General features: G+C 44.1%; 1 protein-coding gene across 1 annotated transcript; it reads right to left on the bottom strand.

Moving 5' to 3' along the window:
• Nucleotides 1-1,385: 1,385 nt before the first annotated feature.
• Nucleotides 1,386-15,560, bottom strand: LOC106603528 (receptor-interacting serine/threonine-protein kinase 4). Its single transcript, XM_014197346.2, has 8 exons — nt 14,695-15,560; nt 8,629-8,920; nt 6,465-6,613; nt 5,595-5,644; nt 4,686-4,844; nt 4,379-4,485; nt 3,553-3,781; nt 1,386-3,327 (listed from the first exon to the last, which is right to left on the bottom strand). Exons 1-8 carry the CDS (start codon nt 14,880-14,882, stop codon nt 1,985-1,987), a joined length of 2,517 nt encoding a protein of 838 aa, XP_014052821.1. The 5' UTR covers nt 14,883-15,560; the 3' UTR covers nt 1,386-1,984.
• Nucleotides 15,561-19,110: the final 3,550 nt, after the last annotated feature.

Raw genomic sequence — 19,110 nt, 5'->3', positions numbered from 1 at the left:
CCCAACAAGCCCCACTGGCCTCAGGCTGGAGCAGGTCCCTTCCAGGTAGACTCCAGCAGCCCTCTGTCACAGCTTCAGAGCCATAGCCTCAGAGTTGCAAAAGTCTCCTAGGGCCCTCTGACCCAGGTCACCGGCCCCAGCAGGGGTTAGGGGACATTTCCCTGCCTGCAGTCACCTCCCTGGAAGAGGCTAAGAAGATCTTCCACTGAGCTGGAGGCTGAACCCAGCCAGCAGGCTGGGGCTGAGTGTTCCGGTGCCACAGGGGATGTTGTCCAGCCCAGCCCAGCAAGGTTCAGGCAGGGGTCAGTTTCCCTCCACCCTGGATCACTCTCTGGACCAGGAGGACCTAGAGGCCTGCATGCAGTGACTGCTGGAGGCCCAGGGATCAGAAGGAACATTTTCTGCACATTAACATGATATGAATCATCTTGACACAATCAAAAGATGAAGTAGAGATGAGCGTCACTAAGAGGGAGCAATGAGTCAAAGCAGTGTTTGTTATTCCCATGAGAGGTTTAAAGAGTCACATACATTTAAATAATGTTCTCTACTTACTTTTTCATCAAACACTATAAGGGTGGGCACAGTGCAAGTAGAGGGAGTGTACTTGCATAACAAGCTACTGTGTACAGTATGTAGAAAGTGTACAGTGAAGGAATGACATGATAATTGAGGGAAGATTGAGTAATGGTAGCACATGATCTTCCACACCACTAAGGATCACTTGGCAACAGGTGAGACAGACACACACACAAAACAAGGCCTCTGATCACACAAACTCACCAGTCAAATTTCAGGGACACCGGGGTGGCAGGGTAGCCTAGTGGTTAGAGTGTTGGACTAGTAACTGAAAGGTTGCAAGTTCGAATCCCTGAGCTGACAAGGTACAAATCTGTTCTGCCCCTGAACAGGCAGTTAACCCACTGTTCCTAGGCTGTCATTGAAAATAAGAATTTGTTTTTAACTGACTTGCCTAGTTAAATAAAGGTAAAATAAAATAAAAACATGAGCTGTAAAAACAGGGCAATGCCAGGGCTCAACTCAGGAGGGCTTCAGACTCAGGTTACGACTCTTCAACCAGCCCTGCAAGCGTCAACAATGGCATGTTGGTTAAGGAGAGTGAGGTTTAAGTGGTCTGTGGAATGAGCCAACAGCCTGGAAAGGCAGGCATGTTCCCCCCTCTTCACTCCTCCCACCTGGCCTGTGATCCCCCCCTGAGGGCAGTTCCCATGGCTGGTGCCAAGTTGAGCATGCTCTGTGGGGTCTGGGGGATAGGCAGGAGGCACAGATAAGAACATAGCTGGCTGCAGATAGAGACATGCCCATTTTGCCCGGCATTGAAGATGTCATTTGCACATGGGTACACACACACACACACACACTTGTATTGACACTTGTTTTATTAGAGAATATAACTTATGAACATGATAAACATACCAGCTAGAGTAAGTAGATGGGAAATGAAAATACAAATGAGCATTCCACAGATGTCAACATTCTCTTTCTGTACGGACGGCAATGAATGTATGAATGTGCATATGCAAAGTATAAAAGTTACACTATTAAGGGGAAAAACGTGACATTGAGTGTATATTTAACATGAAGGGAAAAAAGTAAATGATGATCCAAATGAGCTCATGGTTCTATATACAGTGTATTTACATTAAAGCATTCCTTCCCTGATAAGATACCCAAGTAAGATAACAGGGGCTTTGAGAGGCCCAAAGCACCAAATAATCATAACATCTGGCAATGAATGATCAACGACTGACATAATAATAACACACAATCAATAAAAAATACTATGTACAAACAAAACAAAAAAAAATCACAATACAACAGCTGGTCTCTTTAGCTTGGACACTTCTCCCATCACATCAATGGGGAAGGGAATAGAAGAGATCCCTGACTGTTTTCAATTCAAGGACAGTTCTGTACAATCCAGTCACCGGGTGACTCCCTCCTCTCAGCGGAGGGCCGAGGCTCACAGTGCACCAGCGGACTCTGGACATTCGTTACCCTCACGCTCCGTCAGTTTCAAGATTACAACCTTCCTCTGGAGCCGCAAGGCCAACTGGCTAGGCCTACGAGCCAGGAGCTTTGGGCAGTCCTCTGCTGTTGGATGCAGGGTGTCCTGGGGGATGGAGTCCTGTGGTACATCCTGTGGCAGGGATATGGAGTCCTGTTGTACCTCTTGTGTATGCTGGGAGATGGAGTCCTGTGGTACTTCCGGTGATAGTTCCACCCCCTGGGCCAGCAGCATGCTGGTGATATCTGTATAGCCTCCCCTCACAGCCAGGTGCATAGGGGTGAGGCCCTGTTCGTCTGATAGACTAACAGCCTCAGGGCAGTGGACCAGAAGCTCTTTGAAGACCTCACAGTGGCCCCCTTCTGCCGCCAGGTGGCAGGGGGTACGCAGGGTCTGATTGGTGCAGTAGGGGTCTGCCCCTTCCTCCATCAGCATCTTCACTGTGGGCAAGTGGCCGCGTTGGGCAGCGAGGTGGAGGGCGGTAAGACCCTTGTCAGTCCGGGCCTGGATGTCTGCATTGTGCTTGACCAGGAGGCGGGAGGTGCTGGTGTGGCCTGTCTCAGCCGCCACGTGCAGGGGGGTGTGGAGGCCCATGGAGGTCACGTGGACGTCTGCCCCCAGCTCTATCAGGATCCTTGCCACCCTGTACTGCCCCCTTTGGGAGGCCAGGTGCAGCGGTGTGCGCCCGTCAGTGGTCTGCCCGTCTACGTCCGCTCCAGCCTGCTTCACCAGCAGTTTGGCAATGCCTAGGTGGCCCTGCCAGGCAGCCAGGTGAAGTGCCGTCCAGTCATCTCTGCCCTTCACGTGGACGTCTGCGCCTCGGCTCAGCAGCACCCTGACCACGTTCTCTTGGCCATGCTGGCAGGCGATGTGTGCAGGCGTGCGGCCCTGGGCGTCCGTCTCATTGATTGAGGCGCCGCGGTCCAGCAGCAGGCGGGTGATGGCCTCGTCTCCGTTCTGAGCAGCACAGTGCAGGGCCGTGTATTGGTCCTCATCCCGGGCGTTGGCGTTGGTGCTCCGACGGCCCAGCAGCAGCTCGGCCAGGCCCTTCAGGTGCATCTCGGTGGCCAGGTGGAGGGGGGTGGAGCCGCGAGCGTTGGCCAGGTTGGTGTTGGCGTGGTTGAGGAGCAGGAACTTGATGGCCTCCTCGTTGGCCTGCGTGACAGCGTGGTGGAGCAGGCTGCAGCCGCCCTCCAATAAGAGGTCCACGTCCTGAGGCTGCAGGATCTTCATCAGCTTGGACATGTCTTTGGTACGGATGGCGTCGCTCAGCTTCCTCCTCTGCACCTCCCCTGAGTCTAAACAACAAGGAGATAGAAGATACAGTATAGACTCAGGGCCAAAACGACAAAGAACCTATCTGAAAGTTAAAGAGACACTCCACATACTCCAGAAGTCATTCAGGACTGTATTGCATGTAGGATATATGACCCTGATAAATAAGAATTCCTGTCATCTGTTAAAGAAAACCATGGACAATGCCACAATGTATTGACTACAATCACCATATCAGCCAGTCTTACCACAAGTATTCTCTTTCTCAAAGGAGAGGGTGATGGAGTCTTGAGAGGAGAAGGCAGAGTCTACAGAGGAGATCCCTGACAGTCTCTTGCTGGTGTTGTCTTTGCTGGGACAGCAGTCCTCCGTCACACGGTCAAAGCTCCGAGATATCCCAGAGTCCACCTGGCTCAGCAGCTCTGATAGGCTGTAGTCTTTCTCTGGCAGCATGGCCGATTTGGGCCTGACCGGTTTCTGCATTATCATAATTTTCACAATTTCACAGCATTATTCCAACCTCATAGTGTGGAAGTATATGTAAAACACACAGGGAAATCACATTTTTGACTGCACTGGGCCTTTCAATAGTTTTTCTCAAACCCAGTCTTCATGCCTTTCTCTGACTGTTTATCATCTTCACCAATATATCATCTTCACACATTGCACAATAACACCTGTAAATTCTGTCATATTTTGTAAACGGGTGTCGGTCAGTTTGTCACGTACATCGAGCACCAAACATTCAGAATGTGTCGCAACAGAGTTAACCAAGTTAAACAATGCTGCTGGACAGCATTCTTATTTGATGAGGAAACTGTTTGTCAGGATCAAATATTGACTGTGTATGTATTATGGAAACAATAACAGGTCCAGTACACAGGAAAGCAATCTCAAAAATAGGCACTCAGACCTTCTGACATACCAGAGGGTTTTCTAATTACATTACAGAAGAACACCAAAGAAGACTGACAGAATACTATATAGTCTGGCATGTCAGGGAGAAGAAGAGGATAGAAATACATAGAAAAAACAGAGGGAGAAGGCAGGGGAATAGAAGTGTGAAGGTTATACCTTCTCAGTGGTTAGCCCATGGCAGTGGTTATTCTCGAGCTCAGGAGTTTGGGTCTTGGACTCCTCTTGGGGTTTAGAGCACAGCTCCTCAGTTTCTGATGTGATTTCTGCAGACAGAAAACAACAAAGGTCAGGTTTGGTCAGGTGTACAGAATAGCATCCCTTGGTTTGATTTTCACCTTTTCAGAAAGCTATGCACAGTACATCATGATGTCGTGTAACCCAGTTAAATTGGGTTCTTACTGCTTTAAGATACACACAAACACCCACCCTTTAGAGACATAGGCCCCATTGGGTCTGTACTCACCCTGGAAGCTGGGTCTGGTGTCAGGTGAGGAGGCCCAGCAGCGTTGCATGAGGCACAGGAACCCCGTGCAGGCCTGGGGTCGACTCCAGGGCACAACATTGAGGTCAGGGCGCACCCCTCTCACCACCTTCACCATAATCTGCAGGATGTTGTTCTCCCCTGGAGGGAATAGAGGACATATGGTTCCAGTCAACACAAGACACATTGATACACTTCCTTCAATTCTCATATGATACCTCAGTCCATAAGGTCTACTGAGGTCACATTATTCTAAATACAAATTAAATCCTTGATCATATCAATGAATTATGTCTTGATCGTGTTCTGTTGAAGGTATGGAGAAGCAACATAAACTAATTTGGGTAAGACTGACACTAGTATGTACAGTTCATTATTATCATTATTATCATTCATGTACGCTTAGATAAGGAAGGTGTATAGATGTTTTGTTTGTTTCCCACACCAGGCCTGAAAAAATCTCTTAGATTTCCTTCTGTTAACGGTCTCTTTGTTATCAGGTGTTGGGACCAGCCAGTCAGCCAGTCAGTCAATAATTCAAAGCAAACAGAGGCAGTGGACTTAAACTCAGATCACCCTGGCTTCTTTGGTATCTCCGAGAGAGATTTACATGGTTATCAAAAGTCACGCCAGAGTAAGCCCACATGAAACACAGCCCTTATTTTAAGTGTTTCTAAAATCCCTTATGAGAAAAACAATTAGAATAATTTCCCTGTTTGACCGCTAGGTTTTATGGGTATTATGACACCTCCCCTGTGGGGCTCTATTGCAGTCCTGGAACTTTGAGTTTAAGAAATACTAGGAGTGCATTTTATAAGACAAACCCTGAAGGACTACAAGGTGTCTTTACATGGGAACAGAATCTCCATACGTTTCCTCAACATGTCTCACCTTGGTAAGGTTTCTTTTGAGTAAGAATTCCCCAGATGACTATGGAAAAGCTGTAACAGGAAGGGAATAACAACAGTTCAGTATCAAGTCATACTGTCTAAAGTGATAAATGATTGAATGACTGACTCACTATGGGTTTTCCAGGCATAACTTATAACTGATCAATATACACAGTGTACAAAACATTAGGAACACTTTCCTAATATTGCGTTGCACCCCCTTTTGCCCTCGGAAGTGCCTCAATTTGTCAGGGCATGGACTCTACAAGGCGTTGAAAGTGTTCCACAGGAATTCTAGCCCATGTTGACTCCAATGCTTCCCATAGTTGTGTCAAGTTGGCTGGATGTCCTTTGGATGGTGGACCATTCTTGATACACACAGAAAACTGTTGAGCATGAAAAACCCAGCAGCGGTGCAGTTCTTGACACACTCAAACCGGTGCGCCTGGCACCTACTACCGTACCCTGTTCAAAGAGACTTCAATATTTTGTCTTGCCCATTAACCCTCTGAAAGGTACACATACACAATCCATGTCTCAGTTATCTCAAGGCTTAAAAATCATTCTTTAACCCGTCTCCTCCCCTTCATCTTTACTGATTGTAGTGGATTTAACAAGTGACATCAATAAGGGATGATAGCTTTCACCTGGATTCACCTGGTCAGTCTGTCATGGAAAGAGCAGGTATTCTTAATGTTTTGTAAACTCAGTGTAAATCCAATTCAGATTCATATTGATTAAAACAAATATTGTAAAACAAACAATGGAGGGAGGAAGTGAAAAAACAAACATCATGACTAAGCATTAAACAGACAACGTTCCACCCCTCTGGCAGACAAGGACAGAGAGAAGTGAAGGTGAAGACACTCACCTGTAGACGTCATGCTTGGTTTCTGACACCCTGTCCTTCTCAATGATGCTCTCCGGCGGCAGGTAGGCAATGGTGCCACAGAACCCGTCACGGCTGATTTCATCAACCCTGGATAGGCCGTTCCATCGTGCCAGACCAAAATCTGATATCTGAAGGGGGAGATGGGAGATACAGAACACAGCTTGTTAGGACAAGACCAACATCCGATTTCTAAGGGGGAAGATGAGGATATACAGAACATATCTTATTAAGACAAGAACCCACTGGAACTCTCAGCCTTTCCCATTGTTCTTATGGTTATGGCTACCTTTACCCTCAAGCTGATGGCTGAGCCCTCATTGTATTCTATGCATTCAGAGCCATGATGAGGTCAGAGGCAGCCACGTCCTGTCCTAGCCTGAGGGTGCCTCCCAGTCACGTCCTGTCCTAGCCTGAGGGTGCCTCCCAGCCACGTCCTGTCCTAGCCTGAGGGTGCCTCCCAGTCACGTCCTGTCCTAGCCTGACGGTGCCTCCCAGCCACGTCCTGTCCTAGCCTGACGGTGCCTCCCAGCCACGTCCTGTCCTAGCCTGACGGTGCCTCCCAGCCACGTCCTGTCCTAGCCTGAGGGTGCCTCCCAGCCACGTCCTGTCCTAGCCTGACGGTGCCTCCCAGCCACGTCCTGTCCTAGCCTGAGGGTGCCTCCCAGCCACGTCCTGTCCTAGCCTGAGGGTGCCTCCCAGCCACGTCCTGTCCTAGCCTGAGGGTGCCTCTCAGCCACGTCCTGTCCTAGCCTGAGGGTGCCTCCCAGCCACGTCCTGTCCTAGCCTGACGGTGCCTCCCAGCCACGTCCTGTCCTAGCCTGACGGTGCCTCCCAGCCACGTCCTGTCCTAGCCTGACAATGCCTCCCAGCCACGTCCTGTCCTAGCCTGACGGTGCCTCCAAGCCATGTCCTGTCCTAGCCTGTGGGTGCTTTCCTTACCCCTCATGTCAGAAGTTGAGACCCTGTTTGACTGAGTTACATGTGTGGGCGAGTAGCCGAACACAAACTCAGTCAGTGTTGGCAGAGTACCTCAGCCTGTTAAGACAGGCCCAGGTTACGTGTTTACATGGAGGTATTAAAACAGACAGGTTGAAGGAAGGTTCCCACCCATTTCTCTTCCACCTCCAACCATTAGTCATGCAGGGGGAGGTTGGAGATCAGGTGGGATGAAGGCTGGGCGGGAGACACCTTTCTGCCCATAGCATGTGTGTCCAACAGGACGGCCATTTAAAGCAAAATATCCATACCTGTCAGCTGAAATGCATCCTTGACCAAATCCTATTAAAAAGGACTTGAAGTTATTGGGTTTGGGCTGTTGTTTTAAAGAGTCATGCTACATCATTTGGGGGAAGGTTTACTAAATACTCACTATAAGGTCAAATCTGACTTTTCTAACATTAGACAGTGTAATGATTTGACATATTTGGGTCGTTCCATGAAATAAGTGCCTTTTGTGTCTCTTTGATATTTTTAGTAGAAAGTGTGCGCCAATATTGAAATGTAAAATCCTGTTATATTAAAGGAAGTGCCCTTTAGTATAGATCACATGGAAAATTCAATAAATCAGATGTTTTATATACAGTAAAGACTTGCGGAAGTGCCTAAATTCAGACGTTTAAACCCAACAAGTTTTCACCATCATTGTAAAGCCCTAGTTATTTTGTTGCTTTGACAAAGTCATTTCTGAAGATTATTATTTTTTAATGTGATTAGTGATTCATTTTAAGGTACATTTTTTAAAATAAAAACTGTCCCACATTTTAAGGTAAATCCTGTTACGTGAACTAAACTGTCATTTTAATATGGTGAAACTATTCCTTTTAAAATATTTTTTTCCCAGAAAACATTGAACATCTAATAGTCAAATCATAGTGTAAAAGCAGATGAGCTGGTTCTACTATTTTTGGCCATTTTCTGTGTACCACCAATCTTCTGAACCAGTAGCAGTAGTAACAGTAACAAAAGCAGTAGCAATACTGTAGGAGTGTTTGGTTGAGTTCACCCGCCGCCCCAGGGAGGCAGAATCCCAATTTAGGACCAATGCAATGTGTATTTCAGGAACAATTGTCTCAAATGTGCAAGCTCTTCCCACACAGCGCCCTGTGCGAACTCTAATGAACAAACCAAGTAAGTCGTCTCTCACCTTGACGTGGTAGTGTGCGTCCAGTAGGATGTTGGCAGGTTTTAGGTCCAGGTGCAGGAGGGGTGGGCTCATGCAGTGCAGGAAGTTCATGCCCACCGCCGTCTCGTGGATGATCCTGAAGCGCAGCTCCCAGGGCAGAGGCTCAGCAGCCAGCAGGGTCTCCAGGGAGCCTGTCTCCATGTACTCCATCACCAGGCCCTGGGGGTCCCCACAGATCCCATACACTGGCAGGATGTAGCGGAACTTAGCCGCCTCCATCTTCTTAGCCTCTTCCAGCAGCTCTGCTCGCTCCCTACAGAGGACATAGCGGTCTGTTAACTTACTTACCTACTTAGCCTTCATTGCGCCAAGTGGTGCATAAAGGCCTTGTATACCTGTCTGTTCAGATTGAACTACATACTGTAACTCATACTGTACAGAGTAAAGGGAATTTAGGTTTAGCTGTCCTATAAACCTGCCCATCCATCTACATCCCTCGATCCACACCAAATTCGTAAAATGCTGTTCTCTTATCTTACTAACACAGGTATTCTAAGCCTTGTTAAAACAGCACCATCTGGAATACCTTTTACCATTGACCCAAACTCAAACTTCGTTACACAGTAGAATACAAGGAGACAACAAACTGAGATGCATGAGATTCTCCATGCATTAACTGGTCTCTCTGACAGTGCAGTAAATCAGTGAACCCAATAAGACATGACACATTTGAAGCTAGGCCTTAATGACATTCCTCAGAGAGGGCCAGGCCAAAGCATCGAGGTCTGTGTGGAGTTGTGAACACAACAAACCTCTTGTTCTCTGTGCTCGTTGCTCAACCTTTGCACAATTTCCTATTACCTTTATCAGTGTTAGCCCGGCTAGGCTAGCAGATGCAAACAGAGCAGTGTAGCCTATCACCACTGACCTCAATAGAGAGATCTCAAGGAGAGGTCCCTTTGAAAACAAACTCAGATAAACTGCTTAATCATCATGAATAATGTGTGTGTACGGGAGTGACTTCACTACAAATGAGCAACGACTTGGGTTTACAAAGGATTCATTCATGTCAAAACAGCATGGTGATGAGAACACCTTAAAAAGTAGTAGAAGCAGATAAAATGATGAAGTATAGTCAGCCATTCTAAGGCAGCCATGTTTGGAGGGGTCAATTATGAAATCATTCAAGTTCAATAAAAGTGTAAGCTTTCTCATCATATAAATCTGACAAGCATTAAAAATCAGTGCAAATGTGTGGATTTAGGAGATTTGGGGGAGAAAGAGAGGGGCTGACAGTCGTAATCACCTGGCATCACCCAGAAAACTCCTCAGCTCAGAAACCTTTCAAAACCAAACAATGACCCTTTTTATAAGGGAGAGGAGCCCAGCAAGACCGGTTCTGCAACTTCTCTTATTGTTTCCACCAAACATCGTCTGTATAGAAGGGAGTTGGGATCCAGTCAGACAAAGCTGGCTTTGAGTCAGAGAAGTGTGTGGAGGCAGGGTGCAGGCAGGCAAATTACAGTTCATGTACTTTTCAGATGTTCAGAGCAGATAGCATCTTTAGTTCAGGTTTAGTGGGTGCCATGAGTCTAGCTACCACGGATTGGAGATGGATGACAATGCTTGTCATTGGTGAAGCTGAAGAACTTCCTCCTTGTGCTGTGTATCTGACATTTTCCTTTATAGGCAGAGTTGCAAAGACAAAGCAATATCTCCGACTGGCCAATAAAAAGACAAGATTAAGATGGGCAAAAGACGACAGACACTGGACAGAGGAACTCTGCCTAGAAGGCCAGCATCCCAGGGTCGCCTCTTCACTGTTGACGTTGAGACTGGTGTTTTGTGGATACTATATAATAAAGCTGACAGTTGAGGACTTGTGAGGTGTCTGGTTCTCAAACTAGACACTCTAATGTACTTGCCCTCTTGCTCAGTTGTGCACCGGGGCCTCCTACTCCTCTTTCTATTCTGGTTAGAGCCAGTTTGCGCTGTTTTGTGAAGGGAGTAGTACACAGCGTTGTATGAGATCTTCAATTTCTTGGCAACTTCTCGCATGGAATAGCCTTCATTTCTCAGAACAAAAAGAGACTGACGAGTTTCAGAAGAAAGTTCTTTGTTTCTGGCCATTTTGAGCCTGTAATCGAACCCACAAATGCTGATGCTCCAGATACTCAACTAGTCTGAAGGCCAGTTTAATGCTTCTTTTTCAGCTGTGCTAACATAACTGAGAAAGGGTTTTCTAATGATCAATTAGCCTTTTAAAATGATAAACTTGAATTACCTAACACAACGTGCCATTGAAACACAGGAGTGATGGTTGCTGATAATGGGCCTCTGTACCCTTATGTAGATATTCCATGAAAAATCTGCCATTTCCAGCTACAATAGTCAATCACAACATTAACAATGTCTACGCTGTATTTCTGATTGATTTGATGTTATTTTAATGGACAAAAAAGTTGCATTTCTGAGTGACCCCAAACAGTTGAAGTCGGAAGTTTACATACACCTTAGCCAAATACATTTAAACTCAGTTTTTTACAATTCCTGACATTTAATCATAGTAAAAATGCCCTATCTTAGATCAGTTAGGATCACCACTTTATTTTAAGAACGTGAAATGTCAGAATAATTGTAGAGAATTATTTATTTCAGCTTTTATTTCTTTTATCACATTCCCAGTGGGTCAGAAGTTAACATACACTCAATTAGTATTTGGTAGCATTGCCTTTAAATTGTTTAACTTGGGTCAAATGTTTTGGGTAGCCTTCCACAAGCTTCCCACAATAAGTTGGGTGAATTTTGGACCATTCCTCCTGACAGAGCTAGTGTAACTGAATCAGGTTTGTAGGCCTCCTTGCTTGCACACGCTTTTTCAGTTCTGCCCACACATTTTCTACAGGATTGAGGTCAGGGCTTTGTGATGGCCACTCCAATACCTTGACTTTGTTGTCCTTATGCCATTTTGCCACAACTTTGGGAGCATGCTTGGGGTCATTGTCCATTTGGAAGACAGATTTTTGACCAAGCTTTAACTTCCTGACTGATCTCTGGAGATATTACTTCAATATATCCACATCATTTTCGTTCCTGATGATGCCATCTATTTTGTGAAGTGCATCAGTCCCTCCTGTTTTCTCCAGCATCTTCACAAGGTCCTTTGCTGTTGTTCTGGGATTGATTTGCACTTTTCGCACCAAAGTACATTCATTTCTAGGAGACAGAACACGTCTCCTTCCTGAGCGGTATTATTGCTGCGTGGTCCCATGGTGTTTATACTTGCGTACTATTGTTTGTACAGATGTCTACAATTTTTTTTCTGAGGTCTTGGCTGATTTCTTGTGATTTTCCCATGATGTCAAGCAAAGAGGCACTGAGTTTGTAGGTAGGCCTTGAAATACATCCACAGGTACACCTCCAATTGACTCAAATGATGTAAATTAGCCTATCAGAAGCTTCATTTTCTGGATTTTTCCAAGCTGTTTAAAGGCACAGTCAACTTAGTGTATGTAAACTTCTGACCAACTGGAATTGTGATACAGTGAATTATAAGTGAAATAATCTGTCTGTAAACAATTGTTGGAAAAATTACTTGTGTCCTGCACAAAGTAAATGTCCTAACCGACTTGCCACAACTATAGTTTGTTAACAAGAAATTATGGAGTGGTTGAAAAAAAAGTTTTAATGACTCCAACCTAAGTGTATGTAAACTTCCGACTTCAACTGTATATGTATGACAAAAAAAATACGTATTAGGGTATGGTGCATGGCTTGTATACTATTCAGGCTACGTGTAATTATGCAATACTAAGGTACTATACCTTTCGTTGACACTTCAAAAACATTCCAAGTGGCATGTGTTATGATTGATTTTTATCAAGAAATCTAAGATTTGAATGTGTATTTCAGACTAATATCCATAACAGAAGGTGTAACATCTAAAACAGTTGTTTTTACACTAAAAAGTAATAATGTACATTTCAATATGTAAAAAAAGTTTTAGTATGTGTTCAGCCATGCTTTTCCTTCAAAAAAGCAATCCATGTTTTGACCTAAGACTTACAAACTCAGACTTTTGCTAATACAGTACGTTCAGTCTCCCCAAAAAGCTTGTCCATTTCACGTAACATCCATAACGCTTCTTATGCGTTTTATTTCGCCAAAATGTCAATATTTATAAGTCTGCTTTTTTGGGTATACACTCCCCCCAAGGAGTACTGTAGACACACATCAAAAGTTTAATTTATATTTATTCCATTCTGTGAGACATTTAAGTTCTGATTGTGTGTGCAAATGTAATGTCAATAACACTGTAATCACCTTAAATTACTAAAATGTAATTTAAAAGTGTCTGTGACAGTGAATAAATCCTTCAACAAGTTCTCAACAGCAGAAAGTTCCGCATTCGGTCTGTGGATATATAGCCTCAAGTGAAATTAAGTTTACGCACAACCTGATCCAATCATTGTCTTCAAAGCTGTAAAAGCTCTCAAATGACAGATGGTCACAATGGTTAAAGTGTTCTACATTATAAGCCTCTTGAATAATGTTCCCAACCTCTTACACCTTTAGAAACATTAACTTGATATGACACCAAAAATGTTCAAATGCACTAACGTTCTCCACTGCTGATGAATGTAAAGTCACCATTTCATAAGTAACACCTTTTGTGCCAAAGGAATGAAAGGACATTGTACAGATTTTTTAAACACATCCACTCTGGTTAATTTTTTTAATCAAGTAGAAAGTAGGAAACTAATAATGAGAGTAAAAGAATAGCTGATAGTCCTCTTTGAGGCTCCAGGGGGGGCTCAGGTGTATACTACATTCGTTAAGAAGAGGGTAGGGTAGGGTGACAGGTTGTTCTTCTGACGGAGACAGCTGAGCTAGGCCTTTCGTGTTTCCTCCTGCTGTTGGCATACATGAGAAAGGTCAGGGGCACCCACGCAAGAGGGCATGCCTTCAAAGCAGCCTCAATTTGTTTGGGGGCATGGATTACATGGTGTTGAAAGCATTCCCCAGGGATGCTGGCCCATGTTGACTACAATGCTTCACACAGTTTTTTTGTTGTTGTTTTATTTAAGTTTTTTTTTTTTACATTATTGAAACATTCTGTATTTGTGGCCTTCTAAACCATGACAAAAACTACTGGCAGCGAATCTGGACCCTCGTCCAATCAGAGGGTAGTAAGGGCAACCTGATGGAAGGTGGACCAAAGGAGAGAAGTGTGGTGTTGACATAATTTGCACATTTCTAGATACATTTTCTAGGTTGTACACTCAAGCTTTTTAAGTGCAATGACAAGAACTGCTTGTGAGAGACGTTAGCTACGCTTAGTATACCAAATATTAATTACACCTTCCTAATATTGAGTTGCCCCCCCTTTTGCCCTCAGAAGTGCCTCAAGTCATTGGGACATGGACTCTGCAAGGTGTCGAAAGCATTCCACAGGGATGCAGGCCCATGTTGACTCCAATGCTTCCCACAGTTGTCAAGTTGGCTGGATGTCCATTGTGTGGTGGACCATTTTTGATACAAATGGGAAACTGTTGAGCGTGAAGAACCCAGCAGCGTCACAGTTCTTTACACAAACCGGTGCGCATGGCACCTACTACCATACTCCGTTCAAAGGCACTTCAATCTTTTGCCTTTCCCATTTACCCTCTGAATGGCACACATACACAATCCATGTCTATTGTTTCAAGGCTTAAAAATCCTTCTTTAACCTGTCTCCTCCCCTTCATCTTCACTGATTTAAGTGGATTTAACAAGTGACATCAATAAGGGATCATAGCTTTTACCTCGTCAGTCTGTCATGGAAGGAGCAGGTGTTCTTAATGTTTTGTACACTCAGTGTATTTTCACCATCCACGAGTCCGTGACATAAGGCTGAATAAGCATGCTGCCCAGTTCACACCCTTAGATAGAGGATCAAACTCATAATCACATAGAACTACAACTTTCTACTCTGAAGCCCACAGAGGATATCAAACAGATATCATGGAGTCTAGGCTTAAATACTTGAAACAACATTCTTCATACCCCACACACAATGAATCCCAGAATAATAGCTGACCCACTCACTTGTCATCTACATGAAGGCAGGGAGGGCACTTGATAGCCAGCCATGTTTTCCACTGTACATGCCGGACTTTGTATACTTGTCCAAATCCGCCAGAGCCTATCTTCTCCCAGCTCCCAAACTCAGAGGAGTCAAAGGTTCTCAGCAGCCCCATATTCCCATGGGAAGGGTCCGGAACATCCATATCCATCTTTAGAAAGGCTTTAATAGTGTTGAAATGCCCAAATCCTTATTTTTTCCTCTAACACACATTCAGAAGAACTTAACACACACACACATGCCTACTGAAAGCTTCCTTCCTTGTTTTTTTCCACCCTCTTGCCTGACTCAGTCTGGCCCCTCCTTCTTTTCAGGTGAAAGCAGGGGAAGGGCCAGTAGATGTGACATCATATCCTGGGTCTGGCCAGACAGACCAAACAACAGCCTTTCCAGGGAGCATTCAACACTGAACCTGTTTGTCAAAGTGCTCGAGTCCCAACTCTCCTATTTCTGCCCAGAAAAAAAATAAGCATCATATTTGTAAATAAGATGGAATTCAAGAACAGTGGAATGTTGGCATATCACCCAACACCTTTCTCCCTCTAATAACCATAACATAGCAAAGACCCTGTAAATATCCTGAGGAGACATGGGAAATATACTTTGAAAAAATGTGTTACATGATATATGATATGGCTCTGGTTTTGAATGTGTGGGTTCATATGAGAAGTATACTAACCTATTCATGAGGTATCCAAAACCACAAGCCTTGTCATAAACCTGCCTGATTCCTTTCCTGTCCACACTGTGTGAGACATGCCAGTGATTCAGCAGGTGTCATATACAGTACCAGTGAAAAGCTTGGACACCCCTACTCATTGTAAGATTTTTCTTTATTTTTACTATCTTCTATATTGCAAATTAATAGAGATTACATCAAAACTAGGAAATAACACATTTGGAATCATGTAGTAACCAACAAAGTCGTTTTATTTTTAGATTTTAGATTCTTCAAAGTAGCTACCCTTTGCCTTGATGACACCTTTGCACATTCTTGGCATTCTCTCAACCAGCTTCACCTGGAATGCTTTTCTAACAGTCTTGAAGTAGTTCCCACATGTGCTGATCACTTGTTGGCTGCTTTTCCTTCAATCTGCTGTCAAACTCATCCCAAAGAATCTCAAATAGGTTGAGGACGGGTGATTGTGGAGGCCAGGTCATCTGATGCAGCATTCCAATACTCTTCTTCTTGGTGAAATAGCCCTTACACAGCCTGGAGGTGTGTTGGGTCATTGTCCTGTTGAAAAAAAAATTATAGTCCCACTAAGCCCAAACCAAATGGGATGACGTATCGCTGCAGAATGCTGTGGTAGCCAGGCTGGTTAAGTGTGCCTTGAATTCTAAATAAATCACAGACAGTGTCACCAGCAAAGCACCCCCACACCATCACACCTCCTCCTCCATGCTTCACGGTGGGAACCACACACGCGGAGATCATCCGTTCACCTACTCTGCGTCTCACAAATACAAGGCAGTTGGAACCAAAAATCACAAATTTGTCTCATCAGACCAAAGGACAGATTTCCGCCGGTCTAATGTCCATTGCTCGTGTTTCTTGGCCCAAGCAAGTCTCTTCTTATTATTGGTGTCCTTTAGTAGTGGTTTCTTCGCACCAATTCGACCATGAAGGTATGCATCACGCGGTCTGCATCACGCAGTATCCCTTTTCAATCCGAGTTTCCAACGACCCCCTCGATCGACAGAACAACTTCTTATCCTGATTTCTATTAACATAGAGGGGTGACCAGATGTAAATGGGCCATGTGGGAAATAATAATGAGATCTTAGTAATTTATGAGGGACCCTACTTCACACCACAGTGATGCACATCACCACAGAGTGATATTTTTTTGGGGGGATGGCAGGGTAACCTAGTGGTTAGAGCATTGTGCTAGTAACCAAAAGGTTGCAAGTTCAAATCCCCGAGCTGACAAGGTACAGATCTGTCGTTCTGCCCCTGAACAAGGCAGTCAACCCACTGTTCCTAGGCCACCATTGAACATAAGAATTTGTTCTTAACTGACTTGCTTAGAAAGGTAAGAGACAGATTGTTTAATGTTTGGGGCTAATAGACACAACAAACGCTTCACATATCTCATATGTGAAGGGTTCACACCTTCAACATTTGAATGTGTGAACCCTGTGAATGAGGGTCGTTTCAGATGATGGTCCATCTAGTCCACACCTCATGTTAAGTCTGGATGTTTAGCCTTATTGTGGGTTTTGACACACCTTGGTCCATAACTGTGGAAAGAGACAATAGCAAGATCCATACAGACTGAAGCCCTATGCTCCTTTAAACACCTTTCTTAGACAGAATATCTTTGCATAATCTAATGCTGATGTCAAGCGCTCTGTTCGGGGTCTCTCAGATAAATCACATTTGTGAAGATAGCGCTCCCTTCTGGTTGATCCAGGTTCTGACTCCTGGTGGGAAGCTATAGGTGTAAAACAGGTGGAAAGACTGACTGGTTCTTTTGATATACATACAGTTCCAGTCAGAAGTTTGGACACACCAACTAATTCAAGTGTTTTTCTTAATTTTTTGCTATTTTCTACATTGTAGAACAGTAGTGAATACATCAAAACAATGACATAACACATATGGAATCATGTGGTAACCAAAAAAGTGTTAAACAAATGAAAATATATATTCGATTTTAGATTCTTCAAAGTAGCTACCCTTTGCCTTGATGACAGCTTTGCACACTCTTGGAATTCTCTCAACTATCTTCACCTGGAATGCTTTTCCAACAGTCTTGAAGGAGTTCCCACATATGCTGAGCACTTGTTGGCTGCTTTTCCTTCACTCTGCGGTCCAACTCATCCCAAACCATCTCAATTGGGTTGACGTCAGGTGATTGTGGACACCAAGTCATCTGATGCAGCACTCCATCACTCTCCTTCTTGGTCAAATAGGCCTTACACAGCCTGGAGGTGTTTTGGATCATTGTCCTGTTGAAAAACAAATGATAGTCCCACTAAGTGCAAACCAGATGGGATGGCGCATCACAGCAGGATGCTGTGGTAGCCATGCTGGTTAAGTGTGCCTTGAATTCTAAATAAATCACAGACAGTGTCACCAGCAAAGCACCCCACACCATCACACCTCCTATTCCTCCGTGGGAACCATACATGCGGAGATCATCCGTTCACCTACTCTGTGTCTGACAAAGACAAAGTGTTTGGAACCAAAAATCACAAATGTGCACTCATCAGACCAAAGGACAGATTTACACAGGGTCTAATGTCCATTGCTCGTGTTTCTTGGCCCAAGCAAGTCTCTTCTTATTATTGGTGTCCTTTAGTAGTGGTTTCTCTGCACCAATTCGACCACGAAGGCCTGATTCACGAAGTCTCCTCTGAACAGTTGATGTTGAGATGTGTCTGTTACTTGAAATCTGTGAAGCATTTATTTGGGCTGCAATTTGAGGCTGGTAACTCCAATGAACTTATCCTCTGCAGCAGAGGTAACTCTAGGTCTTCCTATCCTGTGGCGGTCCTCATGGGAGTAGTCATCATAGTTCTTGATGGTTTTTGCGACTGCACTTGAAGAAACTTTCAAAGTTATCAACATCTTCCGGATAGACTGACCTTCGTGTCATAAAGTAATGATGGACTGTCGTATCTCTTTGCTTATTTCAGCTGTTCTTGCCATAATATGGACTTGGTCTTTCACCAAATAGGGTTATCTTCTGTATACCAACCCTAACTTGTCACAACACAACTGATTGGCTCAAATGCATTAAAGAAGGAAAGAAAGTCCACAAATTAACTTTTAACAAGGCAGACCTGTTAATTGAAATGCATTCCAGGCAGTGGTGGAAAAAGTACTCAATTGTCATACTTGAGTAAAAGTAAAGATACCTTAATAGAAAATGACTCAAGTAAAAGTGAAAGTCACCCAGGAAAATACTACTTGAGTAAAAGTCTAAAAGTATTTGGTTTTAAATATACTTAAGTATGAAAAGTAAATGGAATTGCTAAAATGTACTTAAGTATCAAAAGTAAAAGTATATAAACCATTTCAAATTCCTTATATTAAGCAAATCAGACAGCACAACTCATAATTTTTTTTGACGGATAGCCAGGGGTACACTCCAGCACTCAGACATAATTTACAAACAAAGCATTTGTGTTTGGTGAGTCCGCCAGATCAGAGGCAGCAGGAATGACCAGGGATGTTCTCTTGATAAGTGTGTGAATTGGACCATTTTCCTGTCAAAATGTAATGAGTACTTTTGGGTGTCAGGGAAAATGTATGGAGTAAAAAGTACATTATTTTCTTTAGGAATGTGTGAAGTAAAAGTTGGAAAAAATATAAATAGTAAAGTACAGATACCCCAAAAAGCTACTTAAGTAGTATTTTACACAACTGA

This window comes from Salmo salar, chromosome ssa04 (genome assembly GCF_905237065.1).
Source record: "Salmo salar chromosome ssa04, Ssal_v3.1, whole genome shotgun sequence".
Classification (NCBI taxonomy): Eukaryota; Metazoa; Chordata; class Actinopteri; order Salmoniformes; family Salmonidae; genus Salmo; species Salmo salar.
This window is presented reverse-complemented; position numbering and strand designations above follow the sequence as displayed.

Bases quoted from the DNA above. Each gene is read 5' to 3' on its own strand.
- LOC106603528 (XM_014197346.2), bottom strand. From the start codon at position 14,882: ATGGATATGGATGTTCCGGACCCTTCCCATGGGAATATGGGGCTGCTG. The intron at 4,845-5,594 runs GTGAGACATGTT...TATTCCCTCCAG, and splicing joins TCAAAAGAAACCTTACCAAG to GGGAGAACAACATCCTGCAG. The intron at 3,328-3,552 runs GTAAGACTGGCT...CTTGTTGTTTAG, and splicing joins TGAGAAAGAGAATACTTGTG to ACTCAGGGGAGGTGCAGAGG.